The 22,459-nt window shown below is 41.3% G+C and overlaps 2 protein-coding genes across 5 annotated transcripts in view; one reads left to right on the forward strand and one right to left on the reverse strand.

Annotated features, from left to right (window-relative positions):
• Window positions 1–2,809: 2,809 nt before the first annotated feature.
• On the reverse strand, window positions 2,810–12,285 carry LOC147308851 (WW domain-containing adapter protein with coiled-coil-like). 2 transcript variants are annotated; one of them, XM_086273652.1, is made up of 13 exons: window positions 11,939–12,285; window positions 11,486–11,519; window positions 10,975–11,164; window positions 10,480–10,571; window positions 8,257–8,366; window positions 7,956–8,053; window positions 7,584–7,856; window positions 6,301–6,417; window positions 5,781–5,929; window positions 5,542–5,633; window positions 4,921–5,098; window positions 4,284–4,411; window positions 2,810–4,198 (listed from the first exon to the last, which is right to left on the reverse strand). In XM_086273652.1, exons 1-13 carry the CDS (start codon window positions 11,977–11,979, stop codon window positions 4,129–4,131), a joined length of 1,572 nt encoding a protein of 523 aa, XP_086129778.1. In that variant the 5' UTR covers window positions 11,980–12,285; the 3' UTR covers window positions 2,810–4,128. The 2 variants fall into 2 exon arrangements, with proteins under 2 accessions (XP_086129778.1, XP_086129775.1); XM_086273649.1 differs by having other exon boundaries at window positions 4,921–5,101.
• The window catches only part of LOC147308852 (MAGUK p55 subfamily member 7-like), a 31,425-nt gene continuing 20,158 nt past the window's right edge, over window positions 11,193–22,459 (forward strand). Inside the window, exons 1-6 of one of the 3 annotated variants that reach the window (XM_086273647.1) lie at window positions 11,193–11,542; window positions 14,448–14,477; window positions 14,736–14,854; window positions 15,670–15,747; window positions 17,002–17,082; window positions 21,924–22,058. In XM_086273647.1, the coding sequence (XP_086129773.1) occupies window positions 14,453–14,477; window positions 14,736–14,854; window positions 15,670–15,747; window positions 17,002–17,082; window positions 21,924–22,058 (438 nt within the window). In that variant the 5' untranslated portion in view covers window positions 11,193–11,542; window positions 14,448–14,452. Of the gene's footprint in view, window positions 11,543–13,407; window positions 13,507–14,447; window positions 14,478–14,735; window positions 14,855–15,669; window positions 15,748–17,001; window positions 17,083–21,923; window positions 22,059–22,459 lie in introns of those variants that run through there. The other 2 variants (XM_086273646.1, XM_086273648.1) reach the window with 2 other exon arrangements.

Consider the following 22,459-nt stretch of genomic DNA (forward strand, 5'->3'; position numbering starts at 1 on the left):
CTGAGCTTTGCTCATATCCAAACGTAGCCAGTTTTAACTATCATAGTTTCGCATTAGGTAACAGAAGGTGTTGTAGACTTATAGGAGTGATGCTAAAAATTGGCCTTTGTGCAGATACGTCTACACCTACGGATCATTAATGAATTTATGATCCCATTAATCATTGTCATTCAGATCCCTGATCGATTTCATGTTGTATGATGCAAACACGTGTTTTTTGATAAATTACTAAACTGGAGTTGTTTTGTATATTCTAGTGAAGTATGGCAGTTGGCCATGTGGGTCAACAACTGTTTTTTTCCTGCAGGACATTTGAACAGCCTCTCATAGTAAATTTATTAAGATGTTTGCAATCAACAGGTGTTGATGTTGACTTACCATGTCTGGCTGTTTTTCCTGGAAAAACTAGAAAAGTAGAAGGAAGATGCATGACAATAGAACTAATACCAGTATCATACCAGGAGGTTCAGAGGTAAAGGTTTGCCATCATGGGCATTTGGGCAGGATCCATAAAAAAATGCTGCCATCAAGGTATCACCGCGGGTTAAATTGTACTTTAAATGAGATGTGTTCATGTTGGGAGGTCATGTCCACACACTGTTTACTCAGCGCAGCAAACAAATCCCAGATTAGTCATTAAGCTTCCAACTTAGGACAAATTAAGATACTGAACAAAGTTGAGAAAGGAAGGGTGAGTTATAACATAGAATCTGTCCCAGGAGGAGATGAAAATCAGGAGTGTGATCCTTAAATAATGTATGAGAGGTGAGTTCATATAACTGACAAAGAAACACAAGAACCAAACAGTGATGAGGGGAAAAAGAGGGAGGAACAGATCATTATAATAGCCATGATGGTAACTTGAAGTCAGTGGTTTAGATGCCACAGCCTTCACTACTAACTCAATGAAACGGCACACAGGTCAGGATTTATTTCAACCAAGACACACTGCAGTCTTGTTCTTCTGGAAGAGTTGAATGAGATGGATGGACAGACCCTGTAAGATTTAAAATTTTAAAAAACTTTATTTCCATCTCGAGCCACTCTGAGCCATAGACCATGTACTGAAACAACAATATTTAATCATGTTTAATAAGCTTGTGATTAAGTGTAACAGAAAAAAAAAGATGTTGCATCACTGGTAATGAGAGCAATGCCCTCTGTGCGCTGACAGCAGCATGTAGTATATGAGAACAAATGGAACCCGTGCAGCAGATAAATTTGGTGATCTCTGCACATTTAGCTGCTGGTGTATCAGCTAGAAAAAGGCTCGGGTGCAGGCCGAGCTTTGTACTGACTAAATGGTAATAAATGAAATCGAGTGGAAATCCTGAATGCACAATGAGCAGACCAGGAGTGTATAAAAAAAGATAGGAAACCTCAAAGGGGCCAGTGCTGACCACTGCGAAACTATAAGAATGTGTTCCTACATCTGAACAGTAAAGCTGATGATCAGATTAGGATGAAGACATAATTAAAGGAATAATTTGGATTTATCTGCACTCGTATAGCTGCTGTGAATGCTTTGGTCTCTAAATGAAAATAAATCTGATTTTTTTTTCCTTCGGGGAATTATATGAACTATACTACATGGACAAAAGTACTGGGTCACCTACACATTACACCTACAGGAGCTGCTCCATAAGGGAAACCCATTCTTTGAAACCCCAGCACACGGCTTTTGTGTGCTGATGTTAATGCTGGAGGGGCTTTGCAGCTTTGCAGTTATCGAGTCAGCAGAGTGTAGCATGTGACCTCACTCTGAAGTTTTACATGGTTGTCTCTTTGTGGCTGAGTTTCTATAGTTCCTAAACTCTTCCACTTTGCAATGACACCACTTACAGCTGATCATAGATTATCTAAGAGGGAAGACATCTCACCAGTTGATTTGTTGTAATTAAAGGATCCTATTACATTACCGGAGCTCTTTGAAAAGACCCATTTCTTACCAATGTTTGTAAAGGCAGACTGCATGGCTAGTTGGACACCTCTGGAAGTGGGACTGAAATTCAAAGATGAAGACTGGATGGCCCAATACTCTATATAGAGTGCATGAGATACTTGGTGAAAGCATGAAAACACTCTTTAGGTTTTGGTTTTTTGAGCATGTGGTAGCTGTGCGCATGGGGAACACAACACAAGCAAAGATCACGATGGAAATGTTTCAATTCTTGAAGCAAAAATCCAGCTTCAGACAAAGGAAGCTCTTAAAGGTTACTAGTTAAGGGTTCTGGGAGAGACCAAGCAGCAAGTTTGGTGGGGCGACACTGTTCTGGGTTTTTAGGTGTCATTTGGGATTTGTAGAGTTTCATGCCTTTAATGTAAATAGAGGGTTTATGAATATTTTTGAGGTTATATTTTTTATTTTAAATTATAATATACAAATGTTAACATAGTTTAATTGCCATTTGTTAAGTGTGGAAACACCCCTGGCAGGGGAAAGCAAAGTGTGGCAGGTTATCTAAGGGCTGGGTACTATGGATATATGGCCCCGGTATGGGAACAGAAACGTAATACAGGCCAGGTATTTCAAAATTTCCAAGTCCTCTTCTCTTTTAACATGACGGATCACATGAAAGAAACGATCACATGGGCAGGATTAGGTTTAAAAGTAACATTGCTCACTGTCACCATCTGGTGGTCAGCAGCTGTACTCAAACAGGCAATCGTCTGTTAACTGCTTACAAAGTGATACTGAAGATATCCTGTTGGCATGCTTGAGATGTCAGTGAAAGCCAAGCAAAGGGTGTGGCATAATATTTTATTCACATATTTAATGGAATACAAAGCCCCCCCAAAAAATCTGACCCCACCCCGAAACCCCAAAAATTGTGCACATCCGATCTTGTGGGAACTATTCCGTGTCACAGAAAAAAAAAAATAACCAGGAAACAAAGGAACTTTTTTTTTTAAACTGTTGGAGTGTAAGACTGCAGTTTTAATCTGATGGCCATATAAAAGTATGCCCTCTCATTGCGAATGAACCATACACAAAAAGTAACCACACCTGTCTAGAGTCAGTTGATAAAAAGGCTGCAGCAACAAACAAAACCAAAACATGAGTTTCTTACAGAAAAAAAAAAAAAAAATTCCTTCGTCAAGCTTTTCCGTTACAACTACAAGGATGTAATAACTCCAGCACAATAATAATTTAGCTTTAAGGGACTGTAAATTCAGTCACTTTTCTATTCTTTTATGCAACCTCCTGCTAAGCTGCTTGTAAGGAATGAACATGTCCCCAATTTGACTTGGAACAGAAACAAAATATTGACAATTTTACAATTTAAAAAGAAAAGAAGGAAGAAAACTGCCAGCAGGGCTACCAATGGAAAACAACCTCAGATGTACTTGTGGCCAACCTAGGTCCAATAACATAAGCTTCATCAAAACAGCTTTCAAAGTGCTTTTTACACAACTAGCCATGTCTTCCAAGTGACTCTGCATCAATGGAACAATCCCATCATTTGGGACAAAAAACATCTGTCATTTCGGTCTGGCCAAAGATCTCAGTGAATCTGGTGACATGTAAAACAAACCAGCTTTAAGACAAAATGGGTTGGCAAACCCACTGATTGGTGAAGAAAAAAGAAAAAGAAAAATAACAGTAACATCACTGCCACTGAAGCCACACATCGCAGTGCATGACAAAGTTCATTTCAGAAGTTTGGGAAGGGGACCCGATCGCTCTCCCCCCCACCCACAGAAGTGTCACACCAATCACAAGAGGGTTTGTCTTAGTTCATTTTGACTCTCTTCCTGACCACTACACATCAAAACACACCAGAAAACAAGTTAACCCAATACAACACACACAATCCAAGATTCGTGGTCCAAAAGGTGCTGTCCAAAAAAGGTCCCGTTGTCCACTTTTTTTTAGCTGTTCCGACATGCGAACAGTCGGTTTGAGCAATTTATGTAGTGGACAATGGAGAAAAGAAAAAAATATATATATATATATTAAAAAGAAAAGACATGTTCAGGATGACGGAGCTTCACTGCCAGTTACTGACTTCTAACAGTCGCTCTTGCAGGAGGAATAAACTGTAGCAGCTCGCTGTCCGTGTCTATTCCTCCCTCTCTAATTGTCTCAATCGGACCATCCAAGCCTGTTCCTCTCGGGTCAGGTCCTCACACCATGTAGGAGTTCTGGTTCTTCAGCTTGTCCAGCTCTTTGCTCTGTTGCCTCAGGAACAAGATTCTGCAGTTGCGAAAAAAAGAAAATGTAAATCAAAATGCATGTGTGTTAACAGCTGAGTCTATGCAAATGTAGCCATTTGCCTCACCTCTGCTCCCTCAGTGTGGCCTGGATTTCACACACTCTGACCAGAGACCGAAGATTTTTCATCTCTGTGCAGATTTCAGACATGTACAAGCTGCCCATGTTGTGGATGTCTTCACGCAACCGAGCCGCCTGGTGGAAAGGGAGAAGTGCATTTTGTCAACAAAAAACAAAAACATGAAAAACGCCAGCTTTCGTGTAACAAAGAGTTATCATAGATGCGATGGAGAACAGCATCTTTGAACACACACACTGTGTGTGTGTGTGTGTGTGTGTGTGTGTGTGTGTGTGTGTGTGTGTGTGTGTAAGAGAGAGAGAGAGAGAGTTCAGCATAAAATAAAACTCCAACACGGGGAGCAGAAAAGATGACAGAGTAGCACAACCAGAAGTGACAGTGAAAACATTTCACAGCACAAGCTCTTTACTCCATCATCATTTTTTCTGCAGTCTCAGTTTGTCCATACAAACATCAACACAATGAGCAGTAATAAAACTGAGGATATATCCATATATTGTACAGGCCCACTCACGACAAAGTCTGCTGAAAGTCACTCAAGAGCCAATTTCACTATCGAAAAATGGAATTCCAAGCTCTACATTTTTCCTTATAAAATGTGAACCTGTCTTCTGGAGGACTATACCTGTTTCTCTGTGTTCTCTGAAGGCCACCCTTGGATATGTCTGATGAGGTTTTCATCGAAATGAGCTGACAGGCTGGGAGTGAAGGAGCCAGGGGTGTCTGAGTGGCTCGCACTGCTGGACGGAGCGTGAGGCAACAAGGCACCAGATGCGTTTGATCCTGTGCACAACATGTCCTGGCTGCTGGAGGAAGACACGCAGGTGGAAACCGTGTTAATAAAATCCTGCTGCAGTTGTTCTGATGTTCTAGCTGATTACTGTTACACAGATCAGTCTATAATCTCACCGTCTAGCCTATGAATGGGGAAATATGGATGAATTATAAGCCTCACCAACATTTCCGGTTGTTCGGGGAACTGCATCATTGGGAGCTGAGTGTCCCCAAAATGACTACTCTCAAATAACACACAGACCTTGCTGCAAACCCTTTCTCAAAAGTAAACCGCTCCCATAAACACTATCTGGAAGACATGTTGCTGTATTTTGTAAAGCATGTTTTTGCAATTCAGGCCAGTTGTCCTTGTAGCTCTTGAATCCCCCCCCCCGCTACTACTCATCGGCTTTGCCTCCACCAATCTATGCTGTGATGAAGTGATTTTAAATAATTCCTTCCTGAAAGTTACCTTCTCTGCTGCAGAGTCCTGGGGTCTTCTGGCCGCTTTTCTGCTGTCTGGGACAAGGAAGCTGAGCCTGGCTTCCCAGAAGACATGCTGCCCTGAAGAGGGAAAAACAGATGACGATGAGGAGAAACATGAATAAAAACAAGACACGGATACGAAAACCCACACAGAGAAGATGGTCCAGAGGAGTGCAGTCATAAACACAGCGTCTCTGCTCTGTTACTTTAGCTTCAAAGGCTCACCCTGGTTTGCGAGGATGAGACGCTGCCAGGATGCACACCCAAATGAGACTTCTGGTTGCTCTGTGGTGTGCCGTTCCGTGGTGAGACGTACGGCCGCGGCGATGATGTGTCGGACGTCAGGGAGACCGGCGACTGACTCGAGTGCTGGGCTGAAAACAGGAAAACATAAGATCGCCGTGGAAGAATAGGGGATTTGTCAGGTTGCACGTATCATTGTACAGAGTGTGAAGGAGGAAAATGAGCACTGATATTAGACCAGGTTTTTTTAGGACTAACAGCAAACAGTTAAAAAGGTAAAAAGGCTTGAAGAGGGAATACAACAGCATATAAAACATCCTTTATCCCAGAACATGGGACCATGTCTTGTGCTTCTTTTCCCCCCACATAGCTGTAGTCAATCTAAAAAAAACCCTAAAGTTATACACACAGTAAAACAAGGACACAGAGAGCAGAAACCTTCCAAAGAAGATGAAAATCAGTATGTGACAGCAGATGGTGAAAAACAGCAAAGAGGCCGTACCTTGGTTGGAGTGCTGAGCAGCTGAGAGCAGAGCAGTGACGTTGAAAGCAGGTCCAGCAGTGAGGAGCTTATGAAGCACAGACTGCAAGGAAGCTTGGGTGACAGCAGCTGCCAATACTGGAGGGAGGAAAGAGGGACGTGTGTACACACACACACACACACAGGTGAGTGAGCAAGAACACACAACAGGTGAGTGTATAAACATTAGAAGTCAGAAAACTCAGTTGAAATAAGAATCGAGTTAGTGCAACAGGGGAAACACTTGTAAAAAACAAAAAAGACAATCAAACACAGATTCTAATTTTTTTTTTTCTATCACCAAAAGGGTCGATAACACTGTGGCCTCTTTGCTGTCTGACGCAAAATCTTAGAGGGTAAAAATCCAGCTCTTACCTGTCCGACAAGCTTCTTTATAACCACAGTGCACCAACTAAGTTCATATCAACAGACAGAAGGAAGCTAACATGAACGAAGCCTAAATGTAGCCGAACTGCTAGCTTGTTTTGCCACGCATCTTCAAATTCTGCTGGTTCTCATAAACTTAGCCCGCGCACTCATCCTGACTCTTTTTGGAAGTCATGCCTCAAGGCAGGAGCACGGCATGTTCCTTTTTATGCCGGAACACATGTGCTTCTTGGGGGTGGGGGTTACAAAAAGCAAAAACAAACAAGATGTTGTTGTTTTGAAAGATGACATATTTTGTTGTGTACGCAGGAATACCTGTGTGTAAAAACAAGCTTTCCAAACAGGACGCCCCCCCCTTTTTTTTTCTAAGCTAAACAACTATGAAGTTGCAAACAACCCATAATATAACTCTGAGAACCAATTGTGCGCCTCTGTGCTGAATAAATCAAATCAAATCAAATCAAATCAAATCAAATCACTTTTTATTGTCACATCACATGTGCAGGCACACTGGCACAGCACATGCGAGTGAAATTCTTGTGTGCGAGCCCCACAAGCAACAGAGATGTGCAAACACAACAACACAAACGAGCAAAATACAAGAATGGCCAACCTGAAACTAATAAATATATGTACAATATATAATAGTGTATGCATTTCTGGATGTGTATACTAAATATTTTCCTACGTGTGTGTGTGTGTGTGTGTGTGTATACACATTTTTACAAATTAAATAGTAAAAAAATAAAATAAAATAATAATAATAATAATAATAATAATAATAAAATATATAAAATATACAGAGTTGAATATGTGCAAAACAAGTGGCAATAAGACACTAGACCGGTAAGCAGTGTAAACCGCGCCCTCATCCTCACCCTCGTTCAGCTTGGCCACGTCCATGCTGCCGTTGTTCATCTGCAAAGTTGCTTGCAGCGCCGGGAGGAGCTGATGCAGGAGTGCCGGGTCCTGGAGCAGCGCCGGCGAGGGCAACTGGGCAGACGGAGGCGCCTGAACACTAGAGGACGAAGAAGAGGACGACATGCTGGAAGGGGTGGAGCCTATAGCGGCGGCAGCAGGGGTCAGGCTCTGAGAGGAAGAGGAGGAATGGCCGCAATTGGCTGCTGTGGACTGATCCACTGATGCGATTTCTGTGGAGACGAGCAGAGTGATGAACACAGAATGAATTCACGCTATATTCTGAAGCATAACTATATACACATGAACAAGATTTTATTGGTAAGTCGTACTTGTTGTGGCTTTGTCCTGCAAGGCCTCTTGTCTGTAGTCCATGTCCCTGGGAAAACTGTTTGCTGCCATCTTGACTGAGTCTTTCTGCCGTTGTTCCCTGAAGCAAAGCAAACAGGTTTTGTAAAGCAACAGCGATGATGTTAAGGACGTGGGCTGCGGTTTGAGCCTGTGCCTTAAGCTAATGATATTCTGATAGCATTGTGGTGCTAAAGCCGTCATGTGTGACTCTGCATGAGAACAACAACCTCAGTCACTGTCTCAGGTTAAAAAGCCAACAGACTTGAATAAAGTGAGCCTTGCCTCTCCAGCAGGTCCTTGGGCTTTTCCCACTGGGAGACCTCAGTTCTACAGTTGTAGTAGTACTTCTTCCCAGAGGAGCTAATGTGCTCTGTCCAGTCATCTGCTGGGTCCTAGTCACAAGGAAAATTGAGAGTCAAATAGTTAAAAAAAAAAACACTTCACCCCAAGTTCGTTTTGCTCAGTTTATACAAAAACTTTCCCAATAACATTGCCAAAGTAATGCAATTATTGTATGCATGATCATTTTTCATAAATTTTTTTTTATTATTATTGTTGTGACCCTTCACTTCAAAGTCAAAATATCTGATGTTTAGTCAATCTAACAAAGAAGTCACGCCAAGTTAGCTACATGGTCCTCCCGCCACGATGATCCGAAGAGCAGGTCAATTTAACCTTAGTTGGGAAAAGAAAATCCTGACAGTTCGTTTTTGGCCAGTTTCAACTTATTGTGTACTTTTTGATTGCATCTAATCCCCCCCACTTTATTCTCTTGGTAAAGCATACAACCTGCTGATCAAGCACTGGCAGACATACACTTCGCTGTTAGATCTAGGTACATCCCAACTACAAACCTTTCTGAAGCCCTACACACTGCCCTTTATACCTGTGCAACCTGCACAGGTATAAATATTGGCACTGGCACGTAGGCTTTTTGTCGATCCATTGCAGAAGCATGCATTCATTTTAAGTACCGACTGTTCATACAGGTTTAGGATGTTCCCTTGTTTTCATGAGCCATAATCTTCAAAGGCTATTTCACTGATACTAAAAAAACCTAGAACTGTAAAACTGAAAGCACAGTATCTGTTTCTGACTGTGTTTTTTTAATCCATCCATGCTATGTGATTTATGCAAATCTCCCCCAGATAAATTCTTCCGCTCTGTATAAAAGTACTTCCTTATTTTCCATACGCTCCCTCCTCAAACCAGTCCAGTCTGTCTGGTGAACAGGAAAAGGTTGCAAAGCATTCTGGTAGTTGCTGGTCTGTAGTTCTCTTTTCAGTGTTATTACACAACCCACTTCCCAGCAGTGACATTCCTCTTGAAGCCGTGAGCCATCACACCTTCTTTTGCTCCACTAAGCACTTTTCCAGTCTCAAAGTGCTCAAGTCAAAGTTTCTTCAAGCAACAGTGTCGGTTTTCCAGCACTCACATTTTTTTTCCTGAGGAGCACGCATTCAAGTTTCAAACAACTTGAGAGGATATGAAAGTGCTCTTTAAACTGATGTAACGCAAGGCAATCGATCACTTTGTGTAAATGGGTTACGAAGCTTCAAAAGCAAAGATCAACAAGTGGAAGGATTCATTTAAATTGTTTATTCCAGTGCTTGGAGGTAGCAGTCCTACTTCATTGTACATACTGGCAAGAGCTTACCTGAGTCAGCACATTTGGTAAACATAAATCCATTTTGCTTTGGGAGGTAAACATCTTTCATTTCCGAGCCTCGATAATGGACCGGGGCTTTTGAGTGTGGATGCGAGCTGGTATGTTTAATATTAATGATGATGCATATACTGACGACTCTGTTAGGATCTAACATTTCTCATCCACATCTGTACTAACTTTAAAACTGTGCTTTTGTAGGTGAGGCTTGAGCCCTTAAAACATATGATCTCATGCCTTCTCTGTGGAAAGAGTAATTAGATACCACATACTACTAGTAAAACCAACAGTATCTTAGTAACAATTCATTTAAAAAAAATTATATAATTAGATTTTTAGTACTGCAGTTCCCACAGTTATTGATATAACAGAATTAAGATAGACTCTAACGTAATTTGAATATTACACACTTAAAGTGAGCCATGTGTGCTCTGACAAGAGTCTGTAGGAAAGCTTACAAATGCACGGAGCAGTGGGTGCTTGCAGGAGCGGTTCAAATTAGTGTCAAACCAGACAATGTTGAATATTGTGTATTTGGTCCCACTGTGCAGTCCAACCAGTGAGAAATAACAATGTGTCTCTCATTCACACTGACAAATGGCAAATCGTTTAAACAAGGAAGTCCACATTCTAATCAGACCATCTACTACACAAGGAGCCTCTTACATAATTATGAAGTTACAGTCAAGCATTGTTGAGTTAGGTTTGATAAATGTCTGCATGAGAGAGGAAGATGGCTATCCATCACGCCCTGCATAAAATGTTCCATAGTGGCGTGGCTGCACTCTAAAGGAATCGCTGAAGGTTTTATAATCAGATAACACTGGGTAGATCCTTACCCTGTCTGCGGACTTGCTCTGAGCCGCATGCAAGTCGGTGCCATGGTGAGAACTGTTGTTGTGGGAGTTCTCCTGAGGAGAGCCACTGGTCCCTGCAACAAAGCCACTTGTCAAAGGAGAGAAAGCAAACGAGGCTCTGCTAAGAACTAAATCCTCAGGGAGAGTCACAACTGCACAACAGGGAAAAGAAATCAGCTTGCCTTTTGTTATTTTAGGCTTATACTTGCAGTTTACATTTACGTCTTAATCTGATGGCAGTATTATGGGAAGCTTTTTTTTCCACAACATGACAACTGGCAGGGGTGACCAGAGTCTTCATGACAATAACACATGACAGAAGAAGTTCACATATTATGTCAGGGACCAGCATAGAAACAAAGACAGGGTTGACCTTTATGCCTATCTGAGCCCATCTGTGGTTACCGTTTCCCCTTCATAACAACCGCCTGAGATTAATCTTGCAATGGCATGCATGTGCAATGCCACCAGACTCACCGTTTTTCCCTCTGACGCTGTGAGAGGGTTTCGCCTTGCCATGTCCCGTGCCTTCCCCGTGTCTGCTGACAGGACTTTCGTCTGAGCGTCGCTGCATCTTGTAAGGGGGCACAGGATCTGACGACCCATCGCGCACCTTGTCGTAGCGGTGAAGGCTTGTGGCCTGGCTCTTTGGCTGAGATTTATGGGTCTAAAAAGGACAGTGCACAGCAGAATTGTTGAGATATGCTCAATCTCACACAGTGGTGTTCTTACCTCTCAATCAGGAGACCCTTTAAGTTGAATTAGAGCATTTTTATTTTTATTGTCATTCTATTGACATTTCTAGTAAATTCTTGTTTTGATAGAGTAACTGAAACACAAGGGCTGAAGTAAGACAGTCCACATATGAATTACCATTGTGATCAAACTGAAATGTATCCAGACAGTTGCTGATCACCTGCACACTGTGCTGACCTACGTTTATGGATCGTCATGACAGGTGACAGCTAACAACCTGAACATGACATACCTGATACGATTGGGGATCCCTTCTGTCGTTGCACCTGTGGAGACACACAGAACAAAGGTTAGAGCAAGATCTCAATGACGTTTTTTTATTTTCTATTTGTCACTTTGAAAACTGACTTTCTGGAGCATATACAGTTAGCTAAGTAGCTAGCGTTAGCCAAGTTAGCCTGACTTGCCATCTTATCATGATGTGTTAGCTCATACTGTAGTTCACATTGAATCGGTAATGTTTAAAGTATATCTTACAAATACCTAGAATAGGCAGGATTTACGATGTGAATACTATTAGGTGTAACGGTAGTCGACCAGCTAAGGTACATATCCGGAATCAACGGCTAACTAATTGCAGGCTAACCATGCTAGCTAACGGCTACAAGTAAACCTTAAACGCACAAATTAAATCAACGGCGTAAGAAAAACATGTTTCAAACGCTACGGTCTGAGTCTGATTTACCCATCGCTGACTCTTGTTGGTTTCCTTGCATACATCACCATCAAGACCGTGGTGATGTGTGTATGTGTGTGAGGGGGAACCGTGGCCTCCTGACTGCCTGGCTGCTCTCACAGCTCTTTTCTTCAGCTTCCTGATGTCTGTCCTGCCAAACAGAGAGCTAAAAGTCACGCACCGAATACCAGCACTGCATAGCGGCTGGTCTTTACTGAAAAAGAAAAACAAAAAAGAAACACCCTCAGTGCACCATCTGCCATGCAGTTACGGTATACGCTAAACTCGGCCGATGTAGTTCAGCGGAAGGCAGCAGATGGAGGAGGAAACGGTGAAGGCAGTAATGTTTGGCTAGGAGGATGAAGTTCCTGTTTGTCTTTTCAAATTAAAATACAATTTTAGTTATGCGTTTAGAAGATTATTATTATTATTATTATTATTATTATTATTATTATTATTATTATTATTATTATTATTATTATTAACGAAAAGCAAGACATGTATTATGTGAAACAGAATATCGCAAAAGAACTTCCACTCTTCCGTTTTAAAATTATAAAATATATGCTTAAGTCAAAACCACAAGTAACTGGGTTATCATTTTTAAATAAGTAATTATACTTTTTATGCGATGCTGGCAAAATGGCACAGAATAACAAAAATAACCGCACGTGGTTCTCTAACAAAAAGTGTTTGATTTTCACACCTCACCGTGGCATTTCCGCGTTGATGGGCTATTATTTTGAAGGAAGTCTCATCATATCCCGTATGAGCTCAGCTGTGTCTGGATAACGTGACGCAGTCTGTCAGTGCTGCTGTTGGCTGCTCAAAGTTCACCTCACGTCTCGGTAGTTTTAAGTTGTCAAGTGGGACTCTGCTTCAGCCTGCACGCTTTGTCGCTTTTGTGGTGTTGTCATATAGCTCCCGCACGAACACTTTGCCCAGCGTGAACAGGCCACAGCAGGCTAATATGTCCATTTTCTTACCACCCCTGGGTTTTGGCCTAATTGATACGTGGTTTATGTAGAATAGGGTAGTTGACTATAAATGCAATGAGTCCAGGGCATTTATAGTCAACTACTCAGATGTCTGGAGTCTACTGAGACAAGCACTGTACAGGGTTCCTGATGGACAGTCTGAACTTTGTGACCAGCGATATCTAATGCAGCTGTAGCTATACAGTGTATTCCATTATAGTAACAGAGACCCCAACATCACCATTTTCAAAATCAGAACATCCATATGTTTCATCATGTAAGACGTTATCTAGTACTAATATTGTGCATGACTGAGTGTCTGCAGTCATATGTGGGTAGCTGAACTGAAATAGGTCAACATTAAACTCCATGCTGTGTAACCTCCATGATGTGATTGGCGTATCGATTGCCTGCTGGCTTTATTTGTGTCAAACCGAACACATATTGATGGAATAAGAGACGGTCTTTCTTACATTGCGGTCAGTGGAACAGTGCATAACCTTTCAATACAAGTGGATGTTCAAACACAGCCTGTACTCTTTACATATTTTAAATGATATGGCTTGCATGACCTGGCCCTTATGGGATGGACAGTCTCTGGTGAGTGCATCCTTCTGTTGTTTTGCTTAGCAGTAACTTTTTTTCTACGTAAACACTATTGGAATTTAAAAAAACAAAATAAGACAGAAACATCCTTTATAATCTTTGTAACATGGCCTTGGAATATTAAAAGAATTAAAACTAAATCCTAGATAATCAATGTTGAGATATTCTATTCAAGGTGTTTCATTTTTGAACTGATTTTAGTGACAGAGCATTAAAAAATTTCTCATGATTTTTACTATTTGTTGTTAATGCGTATGAACATTCAAAATATTCATTATTATATTATTTCACATGTTTAAATCAGTTTTACAGTATTGTGTAGCTTCAAACTCTTTGTACCTGATACTTGCATGCATGAGTAACAACAGAGTAACTCATACATAAATTAGTCTGTTGTGAGAGTGCAGGCCTTACTGTTTTTGGTTTTCACATACATTTCCAGCCCAAGAACAGATTTTTAGATATAAATCTAAAACTGAACCCGTGCAAAGGTCCTGCAGACATTATCCTCTACCCACGCTGGTGGATAGATCATGGGTAAAACTGTTGTACAAGCAAAGAAAGCAACATGCATTTTTATATATTTATTTTGAGATCTAAACTGAAATGTAATAACTGAGCTTTGTTTTGATCTTTTCCTGAAATTATTGCAAGAAATATTGATTATTTAAACACGCCAAACTGAAATATATATATAAATAATATATATAAATAATGGACATGGCTTTGTTGATACTTGATAAGAACTGTTACAATAAAAATCAGCAATAGGGGGCACTAATATCTCAGTATGTTGTTCGGGGCCATCTAAAGACAAATACACTCTTTCCTTTTTCCTTTTCACATGTGGTACATTCCCTCTTTACACAAGAAAAAAGAGAGAGTTTAAGTCTGCTGAGATGGTTTCTTTGTCCTTTTTTTTCTTCTATTCTTAGGAGGGATGCTAAACCAAACTGAGCATAGAGGTATGTAGAATATAGAATATGAACCAGAGTATGGTTTCATTATATCCTTTTCCTTATATCCTGTGTGATGAGCACAGTGACACTGAATCTTCCATATAGAAGGCTTTTAATCACACCTTTCGTTTAACCTCTGACCTCTCTCATCTGGCTTCTGACCTCACCTTCTGACCCTCAAAAACACAACCTAGAAGATAAGAGCAGGTGCAGGTTTGTTCGTTTGTACGTGTGCTTATGCATGTCCTGCCACTTACCCGGTAGGCATGTGCATGCTGCTATCATCAATGATGTCTGGAACTGAGCCACATACCGACAGAGAGGAGGACTACAGGTTTCTCCACAGCATGCTGATGGAGAAGAAGCTTCACTTGCTCTTCAAGGTGAACGCACGTTTGTGCTGTAATGAGCTGTGATCACTCAATCTGTCCATCCAAGTCACAGAATTCACTTCATTTAAAGTGAATTTGGTATTCAGATCCTATTGTTAGCAGTATTATGTGTTTATGTTTTATTATGTACAAGTAATGCCACTGGATTAGAGTGCTGTTAATATTATGTACACTGGAAAGTGCCACAATATGTACTTCAGGTACATATTATGCACAATTAAGATACTTATGATTATAACTTATACTTAAGTAAAAGGATTAAATGCTTATTTTCCAGTCTGCAGATGACAAGAATTATGCACACACACACACACACACACACAAATTCGATGCTGAGTTTAACTAATTTAATTACATGTAAACTTTCCATGAAATGTTGTTACATAAATAAAATCTGGTCGGGGGCTGTTCTGGAAGTGATTCAGGGCAACAGGAGTCTCATGGTGGCCTTAGCTCAGCAGTTGCTCTTAATCATTTTTTCCCTTAAAGGCGTCAGCATTTACAGGATTTAACTGTAAAAAGAACAGTGTCCTGTATTTTTTTACAGCAAGTGCAACAGTGTACTATATTTTCCACCAGTCTCAAAAACAATAAAACCATATCACAGATTCACTACAGAGGTGTGCTTTATTAAAGGTTTATATTTACAGTACTTTGGGATTTTTTAAATTTCTTTAAATCTATATTAGTAGCCAGTTGTTTTCACAGCAGTAGTATTAGTAGTTATTGATAAGTAACTAGTAATAGTTAAAGTTCCCCTTTACTGCAGAGAAAAGCTCTTGCATGATCCTCTCCTTACTTGCCAGATTCACGAGCAACTGAAGCGTTTTGAGAAGCGAAGCCCCGTCCCCGTCCAGGAGCACGCGGCGAATCTGGCCTCAAGTGTAAGTGACCGTCTCCAAACATCTTTTGCAGATAGACACACTGCCGAGGATGACAGCTTGACAGAAGAGGGAACAGAGGTTATCTCACCAATGGTCTTCTCTCACTTTCCTGTCACAAAGAGGATTTCTTCTTATGTGTGCTGAATTATGAAATGTTGTCTCAAGCGCTGTCACCTTAGATATCATCGTTTGAAAAGGCTGTTTTAAAGGAGTTTTTTTTTCTTAACTCATGAGCCAAGAGTTAGATCATTGAAGACTGAGCACCAAGCGGGAGCCGCGGAAATCATTCCATCTAATGTTTCAGGAAAACAATTAATTTCAGATTTAGGCTGACGTGACAGACAGATGTGCGTCATCCTCACTCCTGTTACCATCCCGTCTTTCTTTCATTTTCATCCATCCCCATGACTAATTTGTATATTTCGATTAACCCCCACCTTTATTTCTGATTTCACCACCTTTGTCCTGGACAATGTCCAAATTGAATTTTTTTTAACCCTTTTCCCTTCCATATATTCTTCTCTCCACCCCTTTTCTTGTTCTCTTTTCCTTCCATTTCTTCTTTTTTTCATATCCATATACTGTAATATCTGCCATGTTTCCATTCTGTCTCTCTGCTACACTCCCCCACTTCAGCTCCCTCCCTTCAGTCCCCTTGCTTCAGATTCAGTACGACAGCCACTCTCTGCCTGGCTTAAATCATCAGGACCTACTGCAAGGGCCAAACCGAGGTTCTGTTTCCCCTCAGAGAGGCTTCTGTTTGCTCACAGTGGAAACTAATGACCTTCATGCATTGTGTCTCTGGAGTGTGCCTCGACATCTTGAAGCAGTAGAAGTCATTACAGTAATATGCCTGACAAGACGGGCGACTGCACACAGTCACTCGCCGCCTCTCCACTTGCTGCCGACGGTCAAGGCTGCTCTGTTTTAGCTGTCACCACAGCTGTCGTGTAGCCTTGAACATTCAGAAGTGTTCTCTTTTTTTTTCCGACAGTGACTCGAGACGCAAAGCTAAAACAGGAAACAGACAAATGGCTTACACCAGGATGAGAAAACTCCCCGTGAGGCAAACAGGGTTTTAGGAAAGTGTCTGAAATAACGACAGCACTGACGTTGTGTCCGGCAGATATAAATTTCATGAACCTTTTATGCGTTTTTGCTTGTTCCCCTACCTGAAAACGTCACAAAAGCCTTAACATAAAAAGAGTACCTCTAATTATAAACATCCGACCTCTCCCTTCTTCCCTGTTCCAGTTGGCAGAGGAGCTCATATACCAGGGTTGGAGAGAGGAAGTCAAAGAGCTGCTTGCCCTCATTTCCAAACCCCACTTTCAGGTAAAAATATTTCCTTCCACAGTGACATGTTACTGTAACTTCACATGTGTCAAGCTAAAGCTTCCCCTCTCCTGGGCCAGTTATATAGCATTTTTAGCAAAGGTAATATGGATGTGGAGGGTGAAGGTAACGGTGGTCCCCGTGGTAATCGGAGCACTAGGTGCGGTGACTCCCAAGCTAGGCGAGTGGCTCCAGCAGATCCCGGGAACAACATCGGAGATCTCTGTCCAGAAGAGCGCAGTCCTGGGAACAGCTAAGATACTGCGCAGGACCCTCAAGCTCCCAGGCCTCTGGTAGAGGACCCGAGCTTGAAGGATAAACCGCCCGCAGGGGCGTGCTGGGTGTTTTTTTTTTATATATATTACCTTTGCTAATAATATATATAATATATATACAGAGGTAAAGCGTGTCATCAACATGTTGATCCCATATTTTTTATTTTCAGCAGAACACAGAAAACACAGCAGAGATAATGCACCATTTTAAGAAAAATATTAGCTCAATTTGATTTTGATGGAAGCAATGTGTCTCAAAAAGGTTTCCCAGGGACAAATTTACCACTGTGAAACACCCCATCTTCTTTTAACTACAGTCTGTAAATACCTGGGAACTGAGGAGACAAGCTGCTGGGTTTTTGGGAGGGGAATGCTGTCCCATTCCTGTCTGATAGTGATAATATTCTAGCATTGTCTTGGATGAGAGTATATGTTGTTCTAAAACCTTTCAGCATTCATGGTGCAAGCTTCCAATTCCATACCAGAGATGCAGGCTTTTGAACTGAGAGCTGATAACAAGCCAGATGGTCCCTCTCCTCTGTAGTCCAGAAGAATTTTGAACCGTCTGACCACAGAAAGGTTTTCCTCTTTTCTTCGGTCCTTTTCAAAAGTACCCGATAGAGCTTTAACCTGCATTTATGGATGGCATAGTGAGCTGTGTTTACAGGCAATGATTTCTGAAGCATTCTGAGCCCATGCAATGCCTGTATATAAAATGTCATTGTATCTACTCTGGTCAACAGCATCCACGCTTCGTACTGATGTCCACAATTCCATTTATATTTCTCTCACAATCCAGGAGCACCTCCAGAATTATTTCATATGGGAGGCACTTAAAATATTGGGGTGGCACACTAAAAACAGAATTTCCAGTTTTGTTATGCTGTTGGCAAATATAGGTTACTTGAAAAATATGGCAAAAAAAGAGGGGGGAAAAGAATTATATGCCTAGTTAATTTCCAGCTATTAAAGTTGAGCGGTGGCCAGTGGCCCCCCTGACCCCTCTTGGTGCGCCCCTGTCACAATCAAAAAAACAAACAAAATCATTTCACTAGTACATATGACATCCATCTCGGACCTTCTTTTAACAAGGTGTACAAGAACTTAAAGTTAACCAGCACAATTTTACCGTGTACACCTTGTAAAACTAGCAGTAGAAAAATTAAAGAGCTTAAAAAATCTGCCGCGTTATCGTTCTCTCTTGTCCCTCCCACTCACCACTTCCTGTTCTTCTAAATCACAGAGGAGGAGACTACTCAGCAATGATTATTTTAATAGAAACGCTTTAGCCAAATTTATCAGTAGACTTTTAAATGACCTTGAAGGTAGTAGTAGTATAAGGTAACTCCCAACTCTTGGGGGCGATTGTGGCTCAAGAGTTGGGAGTTCGCCTTGTAATCAGAAGGTTGCCGGTTTGAGCCCCGGCTTGGACAGTCTCGGTCGTTGTGTCCTTGGGTAAGACACTTCACCCGTTGCCTACTGGTGGTGGTCAGAGGGCCCGGTGGCGCCAGTGTCCGGCAGCCTCGCCTCTGTCAGTGCGCCCCAGGGTGGCTGTGGCTACAATGTAGCTTGCCATCACCAGTGTGTGAATGGGTGGATGACAGGTTGTGTAAAGCGCTTTGGGGTCCTTAGGGACTAGTAAAGCGCTATATAAATACAGGCCATTTACCATTTATAAGTGTACACAAACATAAAATAAATAAAAGGAAAACAGACAGAAATCAATATATGATCCCACATGCTTCTGGTGTTGTCATTTTGATAGTTTAAACATTTCTTATGTTTTCTACGCTATATTGTAAAAAAAATCATTGCAATCTGTTTTATTTACATTTATTTACGTTTTACATGGCATTCTGACTTTTTCAGAATTGGTTAAAGGCCTGTAACACTATGCCAGTGCACATTCAGCAGTCAGCCAGTATATAAGCTGGTGAAGAGCTGCTCTGTCAGTGAGTGGGACAGCTTTGAATGGTTTGCCTGAGGATGAGATGAGATAAGATGAGTCTTTAAGCAACCAGTAAGTAGCAAGTGTTTGCCTGTAGCAGAAGTGTTTTCCCTTTGACTTGGTTAAACATCTCCTTTACTTTTCAGGATATTTTAGCTTGTGGTCCTTTTGTTTGGCTGAAATAGCACTGCAGCAGACTCTGTGAGTCGAGTCCTTAATGAAATATTATTTTCTCACAACTCACTCTATTTGGCTTTTTCCTTTCCTGGTTATACTAATGTTAGTCCCCTCATCTCCTAGCCAGGCACTTAGCGAACAGCATGAAAGGTGTGTATAGTGGTGGATGTGGTTCTAATATGCAGTGCTTTGAGTATAAAAGTGCTATATAAGTAAAGCTCCATTTTTAGGATGCATTGTAAAGAATTTCATGTGGTATGGACGTCTGTGATTTGCAGTGAGCCATCAGGAGCCCAGCCACTGGACCTGTTTTAATACTTCCTGGTTTGTCTTGCTCTAAAGCTCTAAAGCTGCAATTGTTGCAAATGTCGTAACAAGAAACAAGATTTCATATTTACCCAGCACACCCAATATGAAACATGGAAATCTTTAGCTGCTGATAACTTTACACTTTGCTGCAGAGAGATAGATCAGAAAATCAATACTGCCCTCATGCCTGTCTTTTAACAGCCAGTTAGCTTAGCTTAGCAAGAAGGCAAAGAGTGACCTAATTGGAGATGCAGTTAACTTGTTTTATTAGAAAAAACCGACACAAAAAATGGAACAAATATTCATTAGAATAGTTTCTTATTTTTCCCCGTTTACAGTTTTTATCTTATGCTAGTAATTCACAGCTTCTTGCTATTTTCAAGAGCGATAGAAAAGAGGCTTCAGTCTTATCTAAGTATTCAAGGAACTGACTCTTTTTGCTAAACACAAACATTACTTGAACTGTGAAAGGGTGCATGTTTCTTCCACAAGGATTTTCAGATATGATGATGAAATATGAGATATGAGACGAAATGAAAAAGCAGCCAAAAAAACTTGTTGCTTTGTTCACTTCTGTCTCAGCTCTCCAGCACCAAAGATTCAATGGCAACAATGAAAAGTAATTGTGTACTTCTCAGTAATTTTTTCCAAGATAGTTGACATTAAAATTGTAGCTGACAGCTCAATCTCCGTTCATGCTACAAGCACACATATACATTAAACGACTTACACTATATGTTTCCTACAATCCACTCTTATATGAGTCACTCTAAGTGGCAAATTAATCTGACCGTAAAGTTCATTTAAACTGATTACACCTCATCATTCTGCAGCTGAGAGGTGCTGACATCTATTAACCACACTAGCACTGAAGCTAATCTACTCCCGAGTTATGTTTATTAGTGTGCACTCATATAGTGGTCCACACTCCTCAAACGCACAGTTCCTTCTTTCGGATCTGCTGACAGTCATTTTTCAGATGCACATACACATACACGTAGCATACGTACACAGCGCATATGGTTTTCCAGTGAACTGCAGAAGTTGTGGCTTTTCCTAATGAGGAGCAGAAGCCAGCCGACAACTAACAGGTTTGTTTGAACAGCCCTAATGACCTGTTTGTTCTTGGCCACAGTGCACGGGCTCGCACATACTTATAAGAGACACTGGGTATAATATCCTGTAAATGAATGTTTGTTTTTTTAAAACCTGTCTGTGAAAGTGGCCAGAGACACGTTGCTCACTCATTGGCAGCTTTTGAGCAGAGTAACTGTTGATGGATATGCGGATAACAAGTAGACTAACTGACAGATGGATTGGCTGATTATTAAAATTAAGTTGATGAGCACATGTTCCCCCCCTCTTCTCATTCTTTCATATTACAGTAAATGACCTTCTTGTTTGGAACTGCATTTTGCACAGGCTCGCAGAGAGAGGGATTAACATTTATGCTGTGTGTTGCTTTTCAGCAAACAAAACCGGGGATTTCACACTGCCAAAGCAACCATATCAAAAAGAATTTAAATGAACTGCCTGGGTATTGATAGCAAGTCAAAGATCTATTCGCTGGGAAGTGATCCTTTATAAGATGCGCGATGTTTGAGCTGAGCCAGATGGCTGCAGGCAGAGCCAGTGTTAGTGATGAGGGGGAGCTGCTTTCAGGTGGCCCACAGGCTGGTGGTACATTCCAAACTAAATCAGGCTGACATTCCAGGAGGAAACTGCTGCCTCTGGATTAGGTAAGTGTATTCGGGGCGAAGCTTGGCTGTCAACCTTTCTAAGACTACGCTTTACCTAACAGATGATCTAAACGTGTAAGCTGGTGACATTAGGGACACTGGGGATAGCGGGGACAGCAGTTCTACTGCCTACCTAAATTCAAACTGGACAAGTTTCCCAATGACACCTCCAGCATTTGTGCACAGGCTGAATCTGACAGCAGCTTGACAGCCTGCATGCCTCATTATGTTCAGAGTATGTATGGCCTGGGACACTTACAGAGGAGTATTTCTTTTCGGTGCATGTCAGATTGATTGGACTCAGCCCAGTGTATTTCCAGGATCCCAGAATGCAAAGTGACATTAACTCAAAGCTGAACACCATCTTGACTGTTTTTTCTATTCCTTTTGCAGAGTCTCCTGCATGTCCATGACGCTGTAGCTCAGAGAGACTTTGAGCCTGTTCTGCCACCCATACCTGATGACGCACTGGAGGACGAGGAGGATTCGGTCAGAATTGTCAGTTTGGTCAAAACCAAAGAGCCTCTGGTCAGTACAGTCTGCTCAAAGGTCAGGTTTTAAAAAAGAAACCGACAGAGAGAGAGCCACGATGCAGCGGTTATGTGAATCTTCATTTAACTCTTAGCAGCGAAACAAATAATAATAATAAATAATAAACAAAATAATTTCCCCCAGGGATCAATAAAGTATTCTGATTCTGATTCTGATTCTGAAATAAACACATTTGATACAACTAATTTCCAGTGACAGAGGCCAGAGGCCGGTTACAAAAACGTCATGCCGAGAAAATGAATTCCTTCTGTCTGTGCTGCGTGCCAGCTTGTCTCTAATACGACCTGCCTGGTCTCAGACCTCACGCAAAACATAGAGAAATGCAAACATTTAGGTCAAAGCTACCATGTAACGAGGCGACTGTGCCTAAAAATGCG

This window comes from Aulonocara sp. 'chitande type north' Nkhata Bay, linkage group LG18, assembly GCF_057382095.1.
Source record: "Aulonocara sp. 'chitande type north' Nkhata Bay isolate Kocher_YH1m ecotype deep benthic linkage group LG18, A_spYH_male_GT1.1, whole genome shotgun sequence".
Lineage (NCBI taxonomy): Eukaryota > Metazoa > Chordata > Actinopteri > Cichliformes > Cichlidae > Aulonocara > Aulonocara sp. 'chitande type north' Nkhata Bay.